Raw genomic sequence first — 22,030 nt, 5'->3', positions numbered from 1 at the left:
TACAATATTCGTGGCAATGAATCGACTTTTAATACACAACTCGTGTTTATGGGTTTCAACAAATACCGAACGAGCACTTACGAACCGCACACAAAATTGGTGAAAAGTCGCCCCCGAGGAGCAGGTGGAGGTGTCAAGAAGCAAGCGAATGTGCAGAAGGACCGAACAAAAAAATTGTACACTCATTCGATTAACTACTTGAGTCTTTATGACTGCATGAACTCACAAGCAAAGCATTACCATAACCGGTGGCTGGACAGTATTACGTCAACTCTATGCAAAATACAAGGAACAATTAAACAATGTCTGATGGAATCTTCCAAGAATGATACTTTTTTTTTTCGGCGACCTGTTTAGATATTGTTAGACCTAAGTATATTGTTACGGCCACTACGAGCCGCACGGTCCTCCAACAGCTCCCGACACGCCGCAATCGGCGGCGCGAAGGTGGAGGGGGTTCGGACGGGCCGACTTGACCTTCTTCCGCTCACGCGCCGCGCTTTCTCCGTCAACGGCTGATACCCTCACCCCCTCTCGACGAGCGCAGACGCGCAATGGCAAGTGCGACAGTTGGATGAACCTCCGCTCGCTGCCGGAAACCGAGCAAACACCACCAAGCTTTCCCCCCGGGAACGTCTTCCGCGCTTTCTACGCTACCTCCCACTTCCTCCTCCGCCCTCCCCCTCCCCCCTCACCCCCTCTAACATCTCATCTCAATACCCACCTATCCACTTCTGCGTAACATCGCATCAACTTTCGCCGCGACAAGCCGATGGCTGTCCGCTGCGTAGGATAAGCCAGGGACTAGGATTCAACTCCAGCAGCCAGCCAAGACCATAGCTGGGACAAGAGGAAGCAGAGACAACCATAACTTGGACAAGAGGAACCAGAGACGATAGGTTGGACAAGAGGAACCAGAGACAACCATAGCTGGGACGATAGAAAACAGAGACGCCCATAGCTGGGACAAAGAGAACCAGAGACGGCCATAGCTGGGACAAGACGAACCAGAGACGGCAACAGCTGGGCCAAGAGGAACCGGAGACAACCATAACAGGGACAAGAGAAACCAGAGAGAACCATAGCTGGAAGAAGAGTAACCAGAGACGGCGGCCATAACCGGGACAAGAGGAGCGATATACATTCATAGTTGGAACAAGGGGAACCAGAGACAGCCATATCTGAGACAAGAGGAACCAAAGGCTTCCATAGGTGAGGACTCTGTTTTCCAGAAGTCCTCCGACGACAACCATGAACAGGAGGGACGTCGTTCCCTGAAGCGGATGATCGAGTGATCATCATGTTTGCCATCGTGACGAGTACGTTCTCGGCAGTGTCTAGCGCGACGTCGGCGCTGTCGCTGCGGTACGTGATGGTGATGACCGTTACTGTGGCCACCCAGCGACTCCTGTTGTGCGCGTTGCTGGCGGTGGCGTGTGCTTATGCTGTCCAGGTGGTGGCTCGCTTCTACCGCATGTGGAAGGCCCTGAGGCCGATGGCCGGGCCGTCGGATTGGTTTCCGCCGCTCTTCAACATCCACTGCCTCATCACTGGTGCGGCAATGAAGAACGTGTTCAGCACATCCACAGGTACGTAGAATTTTCATATCACCGTCTCGATCCTTCCCGAAGAGTCTTTGTTATTACAAATGGCTTAGATTTGGTCACATACAACTTAAGAAACGTAAGACGTGGCGAGTCCCGAACATATTATTTATTGCTCCTTAGTCCACGGGATTCAAGCATCAGCGGAAAAGGACGCCGAAGAACGAATCGAGAAGCGGGAACATGACAAGTTACGCCCTGCGTTTCTTGAATTGTGAGACATTAAGGGTCTCAAAGTTAGCAGCGACTTGAAAGCGCATGAAGCAAAGTTCATCCGGATGTTTTATTATAACATACGGCACTCTTCTGGGTGAACTGCGCGGCACCGAATTATTTTATATGTAGACTCAGCGTGAAGAAAACAATTAACGAGGGTTAATATAAAACTTTGAAGGAAATAAAGAACGTGTATTGCGAGATGATTTGAAAATGGGATGCGTTGTTTTAGGTGTAAGATACCAAGTGTGTCTCTAAACAAACAAATTTTTTCAGGACAGCAACAACTTAATCTCGTGGAGCTCAAATATTAACTATTGATAATGTTAATATTATTATGTAAATGATAGTAGTCATATAATATAGTTATATCTAGATAATAAAGGAAACAAAGCTGAGATCATAGTTTATGAATTCACCTCAAAATACGCTCAAAGAGACAGGAAACAAAGGGGAAAAAACGGAACAGACAACGACGCATGTTCGTTTTTATCTTCATAAACTTCCTGCATCTGGCACGAGAAAAAACACCGCTATCGTGGACGGAAGATAATGCGCTTGAGGACAAGCCTACAGCTTACGCAACTTGGAAGATAAAAGACAGCAGCCATATAGCGACTCCTCGATAGCAGCAACGCTCGTGGCTACGCGTGATCAAAAAACAATTGCGGAGAAAAACGCGTTCCTGGGCCTCTATCCCTAGCTGACCTCCCGGCTTTACAGGACACTACAGCTGTCCCATGCACCGGGAGACTACCCTTTCTCCCTGCAATGCGCTGTTACTTCACACATGTTTGTGTGTGCGTTCGTGTATGTGTGTGTGTGCGCGCGCTTGTGCAAAGTTTGCTTCGCCTCAAAGCGCGGCTGTAGCGCTCGCGGACCCTACAAGAAACGCGTTACACGTGTCTAATTTTCGTATCCAAGGTCACGCCGTTTGGCAGCGTTCGGAGGAGTGCACGTTAATGTGTTCTTAGGAATCGATAAGCGGAAGTATGACAGACAAACCAACAACAAAAAAAACTGTCAAGGGCGGTCGTGGTTGGCTCGAGCCTCCGTGTCCCTCAAACCTTTATGGAATGCTAATGGCAATGCAGGTAATATCGGGTGTAACCCAAGCAGGCGATAGCAGGTGATCAAAGAGTTGACGTCAAAACGGCCTCGTTACTCGGTGCGCAAGGACGCAGGCATGCACGTTCCAGTTTCCGGGAGCACTGTCCCCTTTTAACAGAGCTGGGAGAAAACTGGTAAAGCGTTCGCTGGTTCCTAAACTTACTGTTTCGCAAGCCGAAAACCCCTCAATGTTGGCACTACGAACACCGCTCACTTCTTGTGGAGAGATGCTGCGCACCGACATGGTAAAAAAAAAAACTCAGTTTCCACCCGTTTGTTTGTTTGCGTGTTTGATGAAAGCTGAGAACACAATCAGTGTATGCAACGGCACATGCAGCTGTGTCCGAAAGTCATGCAGCCTGCGGCGACACTTATATCGTCCTGCTGCCCGCTCCACAACCCCAACCGAACTCCCTCGAAATATCATTTGTCCTACGGTTAGCATACTCTTCTGCAAACGGTAACACTCAAACAAAAGCTTTCAAAACAAACAAATGAGAATAAAAAAAGCAAATCCAAGAGGCACAACCTAACGTCGTTCCTGATCAGATCACCAGCGGCATGCGGTAAAGCGCTTCCGCCCGGGTAGCCGAACTTGTAAAACCGCGTAATACCTCGAAACCCAGCCCGGCCAAATCCTGCCTCCCTCAAACGGCGCGTGAAAGCAGCGACCTTATTTCGAGGCATCAACCACTCCGACGCACTCTGGCTCTCTTTTCCGTGCCCAAAAAGCGTCCGCGCGCCGCGCTCGCCACGAGGACACTAGCGTGACCCGACTTCCGGTGCAAAAAAGCCTCCTGTCGGAGTTTCCTCGCCTCGTACTTCCGAAAAGCGAGTTGAGCCGTGCAGCGCGTCACACGCTGCACGGCTTCAATTCGCTCTCTCTCGTCTTTTTTGCGAGGCGAAGCAGAAATTTCGTCAACCGAAAAACACATACCAAAAAAAAACAAAAAACGAAGAGATTGAAGTGAGTTGCGCAAGGCTCGCATTTGAATGCTGGATTCACGTTGAACCTATTTACCTCGATCGGACAGCGGTGTCGAAGACGGCCGGTGAGTTCGATTTCGCGTCATGGCTGCCGCGGCGGAGTACATTGCATGCCCTTCATCTAAGGCAGCCGGGCTTGCTTTCTGGCCTTCGCGGTTCTGTACATCTTGTTTGGCATCATCGTCGAGGTCGCCTCGTGTTTTATGTGACGAGGGTGGCTTCGGAACCGTGGCTAAATAGAGAGCGCTGGAAGGTATGCGGAACAGGATTTGGACCTTGGCAAAACGAAGTCTTACTTGGTCCTGCATCTCAAAATAAAAGCACGAACCTAAACTTTCGAGTCTTATTTTTATCGTTTGTAAACAGTTAACAGAGGTGCTTTCGGCAATAATGAGAAAGTTCTACTAAAGATGAATGCTGCGTCATTTGTGTTTGTGTTAGTAGTTACCTATGCATAGTTTGAATGTAATGTCACCTTTATCTTTCTATTTTTCTCCTTCTCTCTATCTCTCTCTCTCTCCCTTTTTTCACACACTCTTTCTTTCTCTTAGGATATCGGAAGAGGTTTCGGCTTTGAAATTCGGTGTTTTGTTGTTGTTTTTTGCCCATTTTTATGCCATATTTTGAAGATGAATACTCCTATAAACTATCTGCTAAATACTAAGCAGCAAACCTAGCGAACCTAAGTAGTATCGAGCAAATATAAACACTATTTTTTTTTAAATAACATAATATATAGTTTAGCCTTAGTTTCACCTTTTAAGATAAATAGTTTAGAACACTTTGTGGTATTTTAACTGAAATAATACAGAAATACGGAATAAACCTATCTATGTACAGTGTGTGTGAGTGTGTGTGTGTGTGTGTGCGTGTGTGTGGGTGTGTGTGGGGTGTGTGTGTGTGTGTGTGTGCGTGTGTCTGTGTGTGTGCGTGTGTGCGTGCGTGCGTGTGTGTGTGTATGTGTGTGCGTGTGTTTGTTTGTTTGTACACACGTGTGCGCGTGCGTGTGTATGGTTGAGTTTCAGTTGTGGGTATTTTAATTGATGAGTGCGCCTTGAGGATGGATCTTGTTTTAAGGCACGTCGTTGCAACCCACAAAATTATTGCAGGTCTGTTTCACCTACTGGTTGGGATGACACACTACTTCGAACGCGAGAGGATCTTCAAGGCCTACCTGGGATTCCAGCCCGTGGTGGTACTCTTCAAGCCAGAGTCCGTAGAGGTACGTAAACAAACGGGAATGCTTTCTGACTCAGAACGAATGTCTCTTCATCTTTCGGAGTTGGTGCGGTTGTATTTTTGTTTTCGTTAGGAAGCTCTCGAAGTTTAATAGTCCTTGTCTCCCACGCCTTGCTTCTCCACTGGAATCGAAGTGTTGAAATAATCGCGACACTTCCGAATTCACAATTGCGGCTTCAATATTTTCTGTTGTTGCGTGTTGACACGTTCCCGTATAGAGTGAAATAATTTCATCAAGATATTTCTTCGTCTCTTCGTATCGCCGTATGGTTACCCTTTTGTGCGCGCTAACCACGAAAACTTAATAGCTACAGCAGCAACGTACATACAATGTCCGTCGCAGTTCGCGCACTAACCACGACCCTTGTAAATAATTCCACAGGGTTCCGCGTACACAACAGAACAAACAACTGATATAAAACGTGTAATAACGTTTCAGCCAGTGGCGACTCGAAACCAGTTTACGCATTGAAACTCCAGTACGCACACATACTAGAAATCCCGTGCGCATACTGGGAATCCCGTACAAACACTCGGAATTGAGCATGTGCACCAACCGCTAATACTGAAAAGTGATCTACGCCATTTTCTATGGAAAACACACAAATAAACAGTCAAAAGCAAACGTATAACAACGCTGAAGTCTATAGGCCACCCGAACCAGTATACGAATGTCCCAACAGCATCGTTTCTTAGCATTTTCTTGTGGAATGCAGAACCAGCTCCCCCTCCGCCGTTTCCCCAGCCAGTCAGCAAAACGCCCCCGACAGCAAAAACAGCTATAAAACGCGAGACGGGCAACTCCAACCAACCTGCCGAGACCCGAAAACCCACCTACCCTAGCCTACTACCAGGAGAGTGTTGGTTCATCCTGCGGAAAGCCCTCAGCCAGTATAACCATTATCAAACGCGCAACAGCAGCGCGTGCCCGCTCTCTAACGCAAGAGAGCGGTCGGCTTCCAGGTCAGTCCGGGGTGGTGGAGAAAACGCGAGAGAGGGAGATGTAGGCAGCGATTTTTCTCAGCCACCGCCGCAGCTTCGTCCTTGACTTTGTTGACGGCGCGGCCGCTGAGACGCTGGCCCAGTCCCGGCGAAAGAAACGAGAACGCCGATGCCGGGCACTCCTCGCCGTTACGGCGATCGCCCTTCCGACTGTTTTTGATTGTTGTTGTTCGTTTGTGTGTTGTGAGCAAACGAGCGCCGTTCTAATGTCGTCAGAGTGCGAAAAAAAGCGGAGAACGCGCAACTCTTCTTGCGTAACGAAGCGGTCAGACGGGGCCAGGAGGGAGGACGTCGAACTCGTCGGAGGCGATTGTGTCGCGCGCTGACGTTCGATCGTTTTTACGCTGTTAAGGGTGTTCAAATGATATCGAAAGATGTAAGCGCGGTTGGAATGAAATTGGGAGCGAACGCCTGCCCGGAATGACTTGCGTACGTCAGACACGTACCGAAATCGTGCATTTTTGTTGTCCGTTTGCTACATTCAGCGCTTCGAACACAAAAGTTTCTGCTTGTTTTCTGTCCATCCATCTAAAAGCTCATCATCATAAGTTTATTCAAGTATATCAACATGGGCGAGTTCTTGGAAGGAATACACACACGGCCAAGACGAATATTGCGCCCGGACCAGACGGCGTTATCTGCTCGGCCCTCAAGAACCTTCCAGCTAAATTTAAGGAGCTGCTTGAAAAGCACAACCAGACATGCAAAACAGGGGACAAGTGCCCAGTCACTGGGAGTTTTCCTATGTCACACCCACACCCAAACCAGCTGGGGAAGCCAGAGGACATGGTCGAAAACCTTAGGCCGATCTCGCTGACATTCAACGCATGAAATACGATGGAGATAAACGTGCGGGGTATGAGTTAGTGGTACCTGGTGACCTATGACAGACCCGACCTCGGGCAAAACGGTTTCAGGTAGGCTATGGGATTTCAGGACAGCCTAAAGCTCCTCTGCGAGACAGTGATGGACGACAAGGATGCGACGTGCACAAAGCTTGTCGTAATCCTGGATATCAAGCAGTCGTTTGATGTGGCTCCGCACTTGGCAGTCTTATCAGGGCAGCAAATACTGTGTCCTAGGGGCCCACAGCCTCTGCAACATCCACCGGCGGTTCATACGGAGCTTCCTCGTGGACAGAAAGGTCCAAGTCAAGAACGGAAAGACAAGAGGACCAATGGCGCCCAAAGAAAGGGGGAAGGGGGGGGGGGGGGGGGGGGGTCTTTACAAAGTGTTGTAATAATACCAACCATCTTCAATATCGTGATGGCTGGTCTTCCAGTCACATCCCAGCGCATTATGGGCCTGAGATTCATTATATGTGCATATGCAGAACGACACCACATCATGGACGAAGTGAGCACCACTGAAAAATCAGGAGGACACCATGCAGCAAGCGATAGACGAAGTCTAAGAGTATCACCCGAACAAATTCATGGTTGTGGTCAGACCGAAACCGAGCACCAAGTGAAACTACAAGTCCAGGGACAGAAGATAGCGGGAGAGACTATCACAAAAATGCTCGACGTAACACCCCCCCCCCCCCCCCCCCCCCAGAAAAAAAAAAAAAAAAAGACAAGAAACGGTTCTGAGGGAGAAGTGGATACCGGAACTGGGGAAATTGTAGGAGCATACTCTAAAGCTCGTACGGAAAACGAGTAAGAAGTCATACAGGGAGCGGACGAAGACACCATCAGGATCCACGCCCAACTAACGGCCAAGCGCTATACATATTGCCGCGCGCGCAGCTGGCCAAGTAGGCAGCGCGCGCGTGGCCTAACGGTTATCGCGCTTGCTTTCCACGCTGAAAGCCAGGGTTCGATTCCTGGCCGCGGAGGCGCATTTTTGTTGACACTGTAATGTGATGTTCTGGTGAGTTCGAGAACCGTCTTGCTGATTCGAGGTTAGAATGGTCTACGCGCCGAACCTTCTACGCCGAACGATCCAGAAGGCTACGAGGGTACATAAGGGATTCCGCAAGGCGAGCGGAGTGTCTCGCCCCAGCGTTCGACTCAGCTGCCACGCCGACTTCGACCCCCGCGACGCTCTGTTATTATCTTTTGTACCCTTTTATTTTTGGCACAAGTTCGGCCACATTAAACGTTTATTTCTTCCTGTCTACTTGTTGTTTTTGGTCACCACCCGTGACAATATAGCTGAGATTGACTCAACTTGAGCAAGGAGCAATGAAAACAGATCAAAAATCTAAATCAAAGCAACGCCTTTTTCTTCTGTTTTCTTTTTGTTTGTTTGTTTGTTTTTTGTTTTTTTTTTAACATTGCATTTGTTTGAGTGATAGCCGCGCTGTTTTTGAACAAAGCCTGTGGGTCTGCTTTCCCGCGGAGCATGGGGATAGCGAATCACGGCGATCTGCAGAAAAATGGCAGCGATATACGGGAGAGAGAGAGTCTGCACGGCGAAATTGCTATCTTTTCAGATCGCATTTTTACGTAGAATCGTGTTCTCGACCTTGTTATTCGCTGCGTTCTCTATGCCGCGATGATCGGCTGTATGTGTGTTCTGCAGGAAAGTAGACGCAAGGGCCTTGTTCAAAAAAGGTGCGGCTATTCATTGTAGAAAACAGCGCGAAAAACAGACGAGGACAAAGAAACACGCGAGACGAGCGCTGACTATCAAATGAAATATTTTAATAGGAAAAAACATGAAAACGACCATTCATCTTTTGCATTACAGCCCTGTCTGCGTGTCACGAGACGATTCATTCAGAATTCTGAATTCATTCAATTCAGAATTCATTCAATTCAGAATTCAGAAATCATTCAATTCAGAATTCAGAATTAATTCAAATTCAGAATTGTCTCGGAATACGCAGACGGGGTGTGAACTGCAAAAAATGAATGGTCGTTTTCATGTGTATTCCTGTTAAACTATTTCAGTTGATAGTCAGCGCTCGTCCCGTGTGCTTCTTCTTTGTCCTTGTCTGTTTTTCGCGCTGTTTCCTACAATGAATTCCCACCAACTCGCCCAACTATCCATTCTTCTAAGTGCATCTATTATTCCAGCATATACTGTACTGTTAATTTCATTCGAGGAATTGTGGCGGGGTGGAAATACATACAAAAGAAAACGATGTAAAAATTCAAAAAAAGTTTATACAATCACTTGGAACACAAAGCAGAAACAAATGCACCAGCAGTACCTTGGTAGGTAATATCGTGAGAAAGCCCATTCCATTCTATAACTGTCCGAGCAAAAAGAAAATTTAAAGCTATTGATGCGCGGTTGGTAGGGTAAGATGGTAAGTGGGTGGTTATGTGGGGTGGCGTAGCCTGTAGAAAAAGTTGGGTATTCACCCACGTTAACGTTATACTAACCCTTAATTAGTTCAAATAAAATTGAAGTATGCATGTTTCTTTTTCTTATCAAACTGAAACAAACCAACCCGTTGGGTAAGCTGATATACAGATACATTGATATGTGCATTAGAAATAAACCCTACAATCTTCTAATGTATCCGTTCCATGCGGTTAATGCTTATTTGTGTGAATGAATCCCAAATGATGTAAGCAAATTTTAAAAGTCGACAAAGGAAGCTTTTGTAAGCTAAGAGTAGAATATCTAAAGTGGCTGATTTTAATGTTCGTTTGAGAAAGAATAATTATCTCAATACATTAATGGAAACTATGCTGACGTGTTTACCGCATCAAATATCGGAGCCGTTCCATGGATTCAGGTGTTTAAATTCGGTGACTCTAGCTGAAATCGTTGGTTTAGATGATAAAAAATAAAAAAGGCTTCTTTTTGTTAGTCACAGTCATACAAACACTTTTGTCGTGGTTTATACATGTCTGCCATTTATTGCACCATCTCACAACCTTGCCTAAATCGTCGTTGAGCTTAATCTGGTCATTAACACACTTAACGTCATTGTATAGAACACAATCACCGGCGTAAAGACGTATTTTAACATTAATCTCATCAGGAATATTATTGATATAGAGTAAGAATAAAAAAGGTGCAAGTACCAATCCCTGGGGGACGCCAGAATCTACCGAAAGTCAGGATGAACATTCATTATTAAATTCTACATGTCTGTAACGGTTTGTAAGATAATCCTGTATCCAATCAAACCACACCGCAAAACATCAATCGGTCGCTTGGCGCTTTACCACCGCCGTAAAAGAAGAACACTTGCTCCTCGCGCACACAGTCGCCCCTGAAGAAGAAACCAAGCAGGTTTCGAAACGTTGGGCTCCTTTTTATTTTTGGTCGGCGTTCCTTCCCTCTCTTCTAATTGTTCTTACCCAACCAGGCAGATTTCTGCCAAATGTTTACTTTAAAATATTTATATCTTTGCCTAAAAGCTTTTCATGAGGCTCGTCACGGGACTTCACAACTATACGTCCCTAAAAGACTTAAAGAAGAACGCAAAAATGAACCATATTCAAGACCGGGAGACGGCGCAGAACATTGCGCCTTTCCAAAGGCTCAACAAAATTACCGATGGCAGAAGACTGCTCGAATATATAGGCTACGATACAGAGGGGAAACCCCAACCGAAGAACATGAAACTATCATGACAAGACAAAGGCATATTCGATAATCGGCCTATCACCAAGGCGCGCAACCAAGCGCGCTGAGTGCGGAAGACGACACAACACGGTGAACGGTGGTTCTATGAACACACACACGAAAAGGCGATCAGATACAATTAAGACGCAACTAAAACAGAAGAGATCGCAGTCGCTGCTTGAGTCGACCTAAGGACCAGAAGAAAAGGCACTACGAGACTATAGCTCAGAACTCCTTTGTACTTAAGGCAGAGCCGAGAACAATGCTGAAAGAAACCGGAGGCACACAAGAAAACGCGGAAGGGTCCAGGACCTTTACTAAATTTCAAAAGGCTCTCTCAGCGTATAAATACAGCAAACCAAATCGCTGAACTTCAAAAAAGAACAAAATGGTCGCCAAAAATCTAAGAGCGAAGGGCGTCGTGCTGACACTAAAACGGATACCGGGACATGCAGAGATTCCGGGAAACGAATGTGCTCAGCGAGCCGCTGCATGGAGGTAGCAAGTAGTAACAGCTTCGCGACAAGCTCCATCACTCGGGAGAACAGAGGAGATGGTAAAGACTCCATGGAAAAGGACAAAATGGCCTGACAAGCTAGAAATACCTACCTCAGGGACTCGTATCAACGAAGGAAAATTCGCTACCAAGGGGATATCGAAGATGGGAAGCGACCCAACTTCGCAAAATGAGAACAGGCACAGCACTAACGCCGGCCAAACTGCCAGCGCTTGGGCTACTAGGAGAAGAATATTCAAGCTGCAAGACACGCCAAGAAGGCACCAGGCAGCCTGCTATGAGAATGCAAAGGCTTGTAAAAACACAGGAAAACGGCGTGGGAGTAACTATCCGCCCGCGACCAAGGGCGAGGCTGGAAGTCTGGACTCACCCAAGAGGGCACGAAACAACACATAAAGGCGATACTAGACTCCCTGGGCCGGTTTTCTCGAAGCGATGGTAAACCCATTTTGGTAAACCACGGTGCCTAGGAAGGAAAAAGTACCTAGGTACTGTAAGAAACGGCTGGATATAGAACAACAATAATTATTTTTGATTGGGCAATAAGATGCGCCATCTATTGGTGAAACAAGCCAGTTATTTTCTTTATCCTCTTTTTCCGCCGGTTGTTATCGACCTAGTATGGTATTTTAAGTCAAAATATAGTAATGTTGTACTTGAAGACCAATTTATTTTCTTCCGATGGTACGAAGAAATTTTAGCTACTATGCCATAATTTGTCGACGAATATTCGAAAATCTAAAAAAACATTTCCTTCAATATGTTTCGCCATAAACAACGCCTAACTTTCCCATGTTCCTTCCAGTCTGGCAACGCCGGTGCTGTAGTCTTGTTTTTGTTCCTTGCAACGCACGTTTCTGCGATTCCTGCTGATCTCAACTGTTTGCCCTCTCTTCCATTTGCCCAACAGATCCACCGGTGACGAGGAGCTAAGCTTCTCGTCACCGTTGAATCGCTGGCCACCGGGGATATGTAGAAACCTCGATGCTGTCGGCATACTGTCGGCGCACTGCGAACAAAAAATAGCAGTACAATGTCCCAGCTGTTCACCAGGAACGAAGACTTTATTGTGGATAACCCCCTTTCTCCGCAAAGTAATCGCTGCTCACGAGTTGGCATGCATAGTGTAACAAATTAAACGTGTTAGAATAAATATATACCAACACTCGTTCGCAAAACATTTTTTTACTCACCATAAAAACACTTGCAAGGCTTATGTACCGTCATATGTCTTGGATCCCGGACTGCTGAAGAGTGATGCGTTCGCGGAATGCTGCCGTCGGTTAGTCTAGTAGTCCCTCTGAACTACCGCTTTGCTTGACGCGCTAATAGGTTGATGGTGCGTCATTAATATAACAGCCGGATCGAAATGAATGTTCAGTAGAACCAAGCAGAATTATTAGCCCTCGTTGAGCGACGCCACGGCCATTTTGCTTCTAGGTACTGCTCCTCCCTCGGCGCCCCTGCTCTCCAAGTCACGTGACCTAAAATTCCCCCTTCTAGGGACAATAGTTAACTTTAAACCACGGTTCGCGTTCGAGAAAACGGGCCCTGGTAGAGATTATCAGAAAGTCTGGAGCTCATAAATTCATCCAATAGTGCCACTGTCATTCACCTCACACATTTCCGCCAAACACTTCCCAGGGTCATTATGCACATGTAGGTAACATTCATAAAGACATGTTTTCAGTCGATTGATCTATTCATCACTACATCAGTTTTTCCACCTTGTGACAGATGCCCCTGGCCCTGCTTCTGGTTTAACTTGCAGTCACAATTTTAATGACCCGGAAACATATCTTTAAAAGTAAGAACTTCGCCTGTTGGTGACATACCTTGCGATTAAAATAGATGCAATCTATAAATGATATATTTTTTTTAATTACACATACACAAACACACTCGCAAGCCGGCTCACGTAAACAAGTAAACACAAACTTTTATTATCTATACACACGCAGTCAGGCAGACTCACTGGCATGCACATCGCACCAAAAAAAAACGTACTGGCACGTGTACGCAGCAGTGCGCCGAAAAATATGGCCGAGAAACTCGGGGTAACAAGAAGCGAATGGAGTGATGTAGTATTCCACCTCACGCTCCGCGGCCGCAAACAGACCGAACAACTTCAGAAATTTCTAGCGCCCGAACCGTCGTCCCGTTCGTCCAGACCCATATTATTCATAAAAAAAAAAAAAAGCAGCAAGCCAACATTAAAAAAAACCCGCGAATGATAAAGCGACGTCTTCGGGAGATGGCGGGAAAACCACCGTAAGACCCGCCGGAAATATTTGCACAAAAACATGCAGGAACTCGCGTTCAAAAACAAACATGGAAAGTTTAGTCCCCGGCACGCTTCCGCAAATAGGAACCTAGAAGTTTCGGTCTTGGGAAGTGAATAAAACACACACATACATACATACATACACACACACATACACACAGCACATCGAACGAGAAAAAAATAATCAAGTGGTAGTAAGGAAAGTCTGTGTGCAACGCCCCTTCGATGTGGGTCAGCGTGCCGCAGTGCCGATCTTTGCATTATCGTCGCTCTGTCGCGATGTGACACAACCGCGCGCGGAGGCGTGCATTAATGCGAGGCCTGACCCAAAGGCGCCTCCCGTGAGCGCGCTAACGTGCGCCAAAGAAGTCTGTTCGACGTACGTTAGCGCGGTCGTTTGCTCGAACCTTGAACTGTAAAGCGGAGACATGGTAGCCGATTGGGCATCGCCTACACACACGCGTTCGTTCATAGGGTCTTTGTAGATGGTTCTTCACCTTTAAGAATCAGCAAATGAGCGTTTTAGTTCGTTGTTTTTTTGTTTTTTTTTATTCGACAGAGCCATTATATTCTGCTTCATCATAAATGAGAATGCTCTCAAAGGCTGGAAGACAAAAACCCGAACATGCATAGGCTATAAACGCAATGTCACGGCGCATTCATTGCATTGCACATGATTGGCCTAGGCGATTATGGTAAAAGCGCAGTGAGATGTCGAACGCCGTGACATTTCATTCTTGGTGGTGCTTTATTTGATCCATCGGGTATTCGTGTAGTATAGGTATGGTAAGGAGACCAATGCCAAAGTATTAGTGTCATTTCGAATGGAATAGTTACATGCACCCTAAGAAATCTGCTGTGTCCACCATCCTACACAGCACGTGGAATAGCTCTGAAGATATGTATAGACGTAAAATGCAGTAAACGTTGTGATACCAAGCCTCACGTTTTACGTGGTTACATCATGCTCTGTGTCAAAACGCAGGCGGTCGACTTCAGGTTTAGAGATATTTTCAGCCTCGTCATTCGCCAACCAAATCCCTCCATAGACTGCAACAATTGGCTTCTTTTGTTGTTGTCGCTTTTGTTTTTGTTTTACATTTCAAGAGAATTCACGGCGCCGCATAAAAGCAAATGGGTACAGCTCGGAGGAAGGCGGCGACGAGCCTAATCGGAAATGGCCGCTTTCGCAGATCGGGAGAACTAACATAGGCTGAATTTACGTAAATGCGACCATGGCGCATAGGATCGAGATCTGACTATTTTGATTGGTAGCAGATGGGTAGAAGAGGAAAAAGTAGGAAGCCAGGCTGCGTGCGAATGGCTCCTTTTCGATTCGAAGCGCTACGATCGCATTCGTGTAAACGTAGCCATACAGCGCCCGAGTAACAGCCGTATTTGTACAACGCCTGCACACACACACTCCTTTGCTGAGCGATGACATCACGGTCGTTTTACCGCGCCCAAGTGTTTCCTGTGTTTTCCAGGATGCACGCGATCTTGCGTGACTTGGTTCGGACGTGCAGCGTTGGCTAAATCTTTTATGTTTTTTTGCCACACCCTGAAACAGAAAAATATCGAGGACCCGACAGTCACTTAAAGCTTCAGGAACGCGAGGTGTGGCTCATTGTATTCTCACTTCTTGCTTGGTGATTCGTACTTTGGAATTCTAATCGGCTGAGGCCGCAACCTGATTCGCTGCGGAGCAATATTAAGGCATTCGGGACTCGCTACGCCGTTTCTTAAACTGCCAGTGACCATGGTATATGTAGAATAGTCTAATCTGAGGCGCCATTTTGCTCTAGTCCTTGATCTCTGACTTCGTCATCATCGTTTTTCTGCACCCTCCCGATTAATAATAATAATTGGGGTGAGTGTATGTTTATACAGCCTAGAACATGGTCTGCCTCAACGGGCGACGAGTCTCCCAGCTGTAGATGAGAAATTTATCCAGTGCAGTACAACCGCTAGCTGGAGTCCTTAACGTGTATTACGCAGTAGTGATACGCGACCGCACGTCGGTACGATGCTCATCCAGATTGAAACGGGCAGGAGTGGGGATTGAGCCAACACCACCTGGAGCCCTAAACTCGTCAAACACAAAGTTGGAGCCGAAAGTTCACGGAGCGCGCTGATTGGACGTCGGCGACAAAAACGCGAAGTCATCGTCGTGGTTGTCCAATCGGTGCGTTCCGTCAACTTCGGCCCGAACTTTGTGTTTGACGAGTTTAGGGCCCCTGGACAGAAGGCCTCCACACGCGTCATCATAGTCAGATCGATCGAGGCGAGAGATTGGGCACGAGTGCTGCGTCAGTGTTCGGCTGCGGCTCGTGGCCAATCAGCGCGTCGAAGGTCGGGCTCGGGTCCAATAGCCGACCGAGCGCGATCCGACTGTGATGACGTTTCATAGAGGAAGAAGAAACCATGCGGAGGCCTTCTGTCTAAGTGGTGTTGATTGAGCCCAGGATCCTGGGTTCTGCAGCGCGAGCTTTCGCTCCATGTGCTCCGAGCTGGTGTGCGCTAGCCCACTCGGCCACCGACCCCACACGCTCCCGATTGTTATGCATGTATCAGAGCAGTGTAACTGATACATTACAGCGGAGCTGTTAAGGGCTAGTTTCCGCAGTTTCATGTCCGTAGACAAATAAATCTCGACACAACCCTCTGGACAGCTACCGCCATCTATAAACGACGGCGGCAACCAGACAACCGGCTGGCCGGTTGTCTGGTTGCCACTATCGCTCATAGATGGCGGCACATAGTACCGCTCCTCTTCCTTCTTCATCAAAGTGAAAAGGCTGAAAGGTTTTTTTTTTTTGTTTTTTTTTCTAGAGGATTTATGGACGTGGAAGAAACTTGTTGTAGATAGACATATATACTGTTATTGCTGTTGCTGTTTTTTCATGCTGAGTTCAGCACACGCAATCAGAGTTATTGGCAAGGAGATCGAACTATAAGGGGCGCTATGTCCAGCCTGCTTTTTCCCCTAGATTTGTGTGTTTAACACTGATCTCTATGACAATCTGCTGAATCGCGCATTCCCGCTTGGTCGCTGCAGCGCAAGTGCGGCCACCGTAAGTTCCGAATCGGCCATCTTGGGCCTGTATAAATCTGCCAGGTGAAGCGTTGCAGAGGCTGGGCGGCTGCGTGCTAAAAGACATATTTTCAGCTCGTTCGCCGTCATTCGCCGAAGAAGTTTTCGAAAACCTTGTGTAAACGGTCGTAACTGCCTTTAAAAACCCGCAAACTTTTTTTTTTTTTTTTTTTTAGGATAGTTTTGCATATTAGGAAGAAGGCACAGCTCGTCGAAAACAAGTCTCGCGGTCAGGCGGCGTAATCAGAGGACAAGCCTTGGCACAACTTCGGGCTACGTCTCTGAGCCTTCGCAAGCTTGGATACCGATCAAGAATCGGCGCCGTGTTAAACCTTCGAAAAGACGTCGATAGAGCAGCGTTTTACTTTACTTCAACGACTGCATTTGTTACTTGGTGTGTGCCGGTCCACTAAGTCTTTAAAGGAACGATGCAAGAATTTTAGAGCGCAGCTATTAGGCATCCTGGTCCGCTTTTCGCGGCTTCGGCGTCGCGGGAGTAGAATCTAAAATAATAGCCAGTCCTGCTCTGGTAATGACGAAGTGAAGTATACGGAATAAAAGGAAACAAAAACTGGACGTCGATTATGCCGGTGGTGTACATGCACAGCTGTGGCAAATCGTCTATAGAAGCTGATCGCTGCGTGCGGTACATGTGACCTGAGAAGTCCTAAATTCGGATTCACTTGTCTATAATCTGACTTCGGGGAACAAATATTGCGTACGAATTTTGAAAACACTGAATACTGGATTTAGAAGTACCGGCCAATTTAGCAAATTTCGTGTTTAATGTGTCACAATTTTTTTTTTTGTTTTTTTTTTTGTTTTTTTTTTGTTTTTTTTAATACCGGTTAGTTCTAACTGTAAGCCTGCAAAAGGATTAAACATGTCATACCTCATGAGTGATAGATGAATAATGTGAAGTTCTAACAACGAAGAACTTTCTTTGCTCTCAACATAATAAAATACACAAAGTTGGTTAAAAAAAAGGAAGCCAACAACGCTTCCGCCTGCATAATAAATCTGCACAATCACGCAAATGTGCGTAAACCTTCTTAAAACAAATTTTAAAAAAAAAACGTTGGTTACCCTAGATTTAACAAACGCGCCCCTTTGCTATGCGCGTTTTAGTCATATATGTTTTCATCTAGAGGGGAACTCAAGTTTTTCCACCCCTGCATATGAAACATGCAGTGTTTACATGATGCTGTTTATGCAACAAATATAACTGCGTAATAACGTGTATGTTCTTGTTGTTTTTACCGTGCTTGTACTTGAACTGTACTTCAACTTTGAAGTAGAAGTGTGACCAGCCCGAAAGAAAAAAAAATTATACAGCTCAAGTTCGTCTGCTTTTTTGGCAGGGGTTGTGGTGACGTCAGAATGCCGAGCTCTGATTGGCTATGATTGAAGGATGATGGGTAGACCTCAAAGCAAACGTCCTTGAGATCTACCCGCCATCTTTCAATCACAGCCAATCAGAGCTCGGCATTCTGACGTCACCACAACCCCTGCCAAAAAAGCAGACGAACTTGAGCTCCGCAAAGCTTTGTTTCGAACAAAACAAATATACACAACCTTTTTTTACACATTGCCTGAAGGTACACGTGCACTCAGTTTGCTCGAAAAAAATGACACAAATACTTGAATTCCAGAAAGTTCGCAACCAAAATACTATCTCGCCTCCTACTATATGTTCTTACGTTCCTCTTTTTTACGTGTCCTAGTTTGTCGATTCCTTGTTGCTGAGTAATCCCTCGTCGCACACTGAACAAACACCAGTCGCAGAAATTGGAAACTCAACATTCCGGCAACCGTCTTATCAGCTGGAGCGTCAAAATATTAGCCACGAAAGAACATGTTTGTGAAGTTGAAAAAAAAAAAAAATTTGTCCCGTTCATTTTGACAAACCCGTGGCCACAAAATGTGTCGTGCATACGTTATGGTTTGTTATGCTTGGTTACGTAATTCCTTCGGTAGTTTCGGTTGCGTTGGACGCGAGACACTATCATGTAACTAGTCCTCGGGTTCATCAGAATGATCTAAACTGGTTTAAATTCATTCAGGACTTGCGATCACTCGAGAGTACGTTGAGAGCGACGTTTCGTCGTTCGAAAACCAGCTGCGCGTGCCGACAGTCGCCTAAAACTGCAAGCTCTTTTGAGTCATACTTAGTCCAGCTGCTTGCGCTCCCGCTCGCCGTCTCCCCATAACGCCGAGCAAAGGTGTCAGGTTGCAAATCACGCGGTCGGGGTTTTGATCCCGTTGCGCCGCTTGGTAAATCTCGCTAATTACTCTTAGTGTCTAGATTCTTTGTGTGCATGCATTGCCTGCGATGGGCCATATACGCTTTATGTTGTATTGACCTGAGTGTAACGGCGTTTTGTTACGCTAGGGCGTAACGCTTCTCGCGTAATATCCAATACATCAACACGCTTCGTGTTAAAACGCCACTACGGAAGATAGTTAGCTTCGCCGTAAAGCCGATGTTTTGTATCTTAACGAGCAGTGTTCGTTGTTCGTCCGTCCAATTGGACGCCCTAGGCGCGCAAGAAGCATCTAATTTTGTTCGTCGACAAAAACTAAGCCCCTTAACGCCCCCCAGCAACCGTCCCCAGTACCGCTGTAGGCCTTCCCGCTATCCTTGTAGTCGCCATATTGTAAGCATCGCTTCCAGCACCAAGGTTATGATTGGACCCCAGTTCATGCCGAAAGCTGACGCGGTGATCGTGCCTAATGTCTGCTCAAAGCGCATGCCAAAGGTGTGGTGACCTCAGTCAAGTGAAGCAGATTCTATATGCGGAGAGCAAGTCGTCTGCTTCTAGCGCAGGTGTTGCGGTGACGTCAGAACGTCGGCGAGTTCTGATTGGCTTTGATTGGAAGGACAGTGGGTAGACCTCAATGCTTGATGCCTTGAGGTCTATACCCACTATTTTTTTTTTAATTAGCCAATAAGAGCTCGGCGTTCTGACCTCATCGCAACCTGTACAAGGAGCAGACGAACTTGCTTTCCGCATTAATTGTCCCATCAAAAAAAAAAGTTTTGCACATTTTTTTATGCGGTGCGTGAAGTATTTCATATAATATGTATTTATCGAAGCAAGTAACGATGTTTTTAGCTTTTCAAACGTGTACGTCTTGATAAATTAACATAAAGCTTATCTAGGATGCACCTACCTATATCTTAAGGGGGAAATTAGTAATGTTCCGCAAGGAGACGGGCTTTTTTTTTTGTTTTTTACGGTTCTTGAGGTGATTGCGAGTATACAGGGTGCACCAACGTAAACAAAAACAAATAATGGCCGAACTTTCGGGGGCAGTATGTTACCTCCGGTTGGCTATTGTCTTTGCTCGTTTTTGAGGGCCCTTGGTCAGTAGCGCATACTTTAAAAGCCTTACCGCCGAGGACTAACTGCGATATCCCCTGAGATTTACTTATACGGGATCGATATCCCGTTCCTGTTCCCTTGGGTGAAAAGGAAGAGCACTTGTTCCACAAGGAAATGGCAAACCTGGCGAAGGTATTATGGGCGCATCTTCAGGGCTACCTGTTCGACTAACCTGGTCCATTTACGTAAAAACGACTTAAAACCTACAAATCACTAAACGCGTTCAACTACTCTGTGAACTTCAAGGCACCGCGGCGCAGACTGCAGTATAATAATTCTTTGTTCAGCACTTCAGAACCTTAGTTGTTTGTTCGCACCGGCCAAGAAACATCAAGGAGGCGGTGTTTGCATTCATGACGTTTTATTTAACATTCCGATCGTTTCATAGCCAATTCCCACGTTATACACTAACAAAAAAAAATGAAAGCCGTTTACAACTCCCTGTAACGCAGAATTAGAGCGCAGCTCTTGAGGAGGAGGAGGGAAGGGCACTGGGGGGGTGGGTCAAGTGACCTCGGGTGACGGGGGGTCACGTGACAATGCTGATAACGTCATCAGTGACGTCACTGATGACGTCACTGGTGACGTCATCAGTGATGATGACGATGACGATGCGGATGCCGGTGACGTCACTAATGACGTCATCAGTGACGATGACGATGCGGATGCCAGTGACGTCATCAGTGGCGATGACGTCAACGGGGGTCACGTGACCTCGGGGGGTCACGTGACCTGGGTAACCATCGTGCCTCTCGTGAGGGTAACCCTAGTAACCCTAGTGAGGGTAACTCTCGTGACCCTCGTGAGGGTAACTCTCATAACCCTCGTGAGGGTAACTCTCATAACTCTCGTGACCTTCGTGAGGGGAACCCTTTTGAGGGTAACTAACCCTCGTAACCCTCGTGAGCGTTACGAGGGTTACGAGTGTAACCCTCGTGAGAGTAACCCTTGTAACCCTCGTAACCCTCACGAGGGTTACGAGGGTTACTCGCGGTTACGCCGACGCCGACGGCGACGGCGACGGCGACGCCGCCGGGAACGGGCGCCTAAGAGCTGCGCTCTAAAAATAAACAACGAACCAACTCGGTTCGAAAAAGGGCGGGAGCCAGATGAAGCTAGACTTCGCGACCGTACGAAGCCGCGCTCGCACGGCGGTGGAAGCGTGAAGGCACAAAAAGCGTGCCAAACTCTCAGCGTCACATGGCGTACGCGTATACGTTTGTTACATGCAGGCAAGATATAGGTATATCCAGATCGCCTTTGTTGTGGATTCAACAAATTAAGTGAGAAGCGTGCCGGAAATGACGTGCGAGAGCTCGGAACATCTCCGCCGTGCATGTCACGTCCGAAAGGATCAACTGTCGAGCCAGTCGAGCTCACACACAAACTTATAAAGACACTTCCAGTGAGCATGCGACACAGCGACAGATGATTTCGTCAATACGACACCGATAACACCGTCAAAAACTAAATATAACGAAACCACGAACGAATGCTGCGGGGACGGAGGACGTCGAAATAGTAAAGCTACAATTTTGACATTTTATAGAGGTGGCGTCATATACGTCAAAATAATTTGTGAGATATTCTGACGGTAAACGCCAAGATAGTCTGCCAAAAAGAAATATTACCTATTAGGGTGTCCCAAACGAACCTTCCGCAGTAAAACGAGCTGGAAAAATCGGCGCCTACTCATAGAAAGCTCACACTTTCACCGAATGCGCACTGAGCAGGTCAGTTTTACTGTGTGAACTTTCAAGGCGCAGTTCACTTCCTTTAAAAAATGAGAGCAAAGAACTTGCTAAAGTCAAAGTTGGGCGCGTTCGCAGACGACCGAGTTAGCGGCGCGATTTACTTGTGGCGCCATCTCCCGATAGGCGCAGAGAGCAAACAACAGAGTGCGTCGTCTGCTCGCTGCGTCTATAGGGGGTATGCACTGGACGCCATACTTAAAGGCGATATTTAGAGCACGTGAGTCTTTAAATTTGCATCCCCTGCCATTAAATTACTAGCCTAAAGAACTTTAATACGTCCTATGCTCGAGTACGCCAACGTTGT

At 46.7% G+C, this 22,030-nt stretch overlaps 2 protein-coding genes across 2 annotated transcripts in view; one reads left to right on the top strand and one right to left on the bottom strand.

The window, feature by feature from the left end:
• Positions 1-749: 749 nt before the first annotated feature.
• Positions 750-1,253, bottom strand: LOC120839649. Its single transcript, XM_040209956.3, has one exon. It carries the CDS (start codon positions 1,251-1,253, stop codon positions 750-752), a length of 504 nt encoding a protein of 167 aa, XP_040065890.1.
• Positions 1,254-1,300: 47 nt separating this feature from the next.
• The window catches only part of LOC8027132 (cytochrome P450 4V2), a 56,748-nt gene continuing 36,018 nt past the window's right edge, over positions 1,301-22,030 (top strand). The window contains exons 1-2 of the mRNA XM_029969172.4: positions 1,301-1,589; positions 5,027-5,139. Coding sequence (XP_029825032.3) covers positions 1,301-1,589; positions 5,027-5,139 — 402 coding nt within the window. The remainder of the gene's footprint in view (positions 1,590-5,026; positions 5,140-22,030) is intronic.

The sequence above is a fragment of the Ixodes scapularis genome, unplaced genomic scaffold (assembly GCF_016920785.2).
Source record: "Ixodes scapularis isolate PalLabHiFi unplaced genomic scaffold, ASM1692078v2 PGA_scaffold3__209_contigs__length_174095766, whole genome shotgun sequence".
Taxonomy (NCBI): domain Eukaryota; kingdom Metazoa; phylum Arthropoda; class Arachnida; order Ixodida; family Ixodidae; genus Ixodes; species Ixodes scapularis.
Note: the sequence above shows the minus strand (reverse complement) of the source record. Positions and strands in the feature narration are given on the sequence as shown.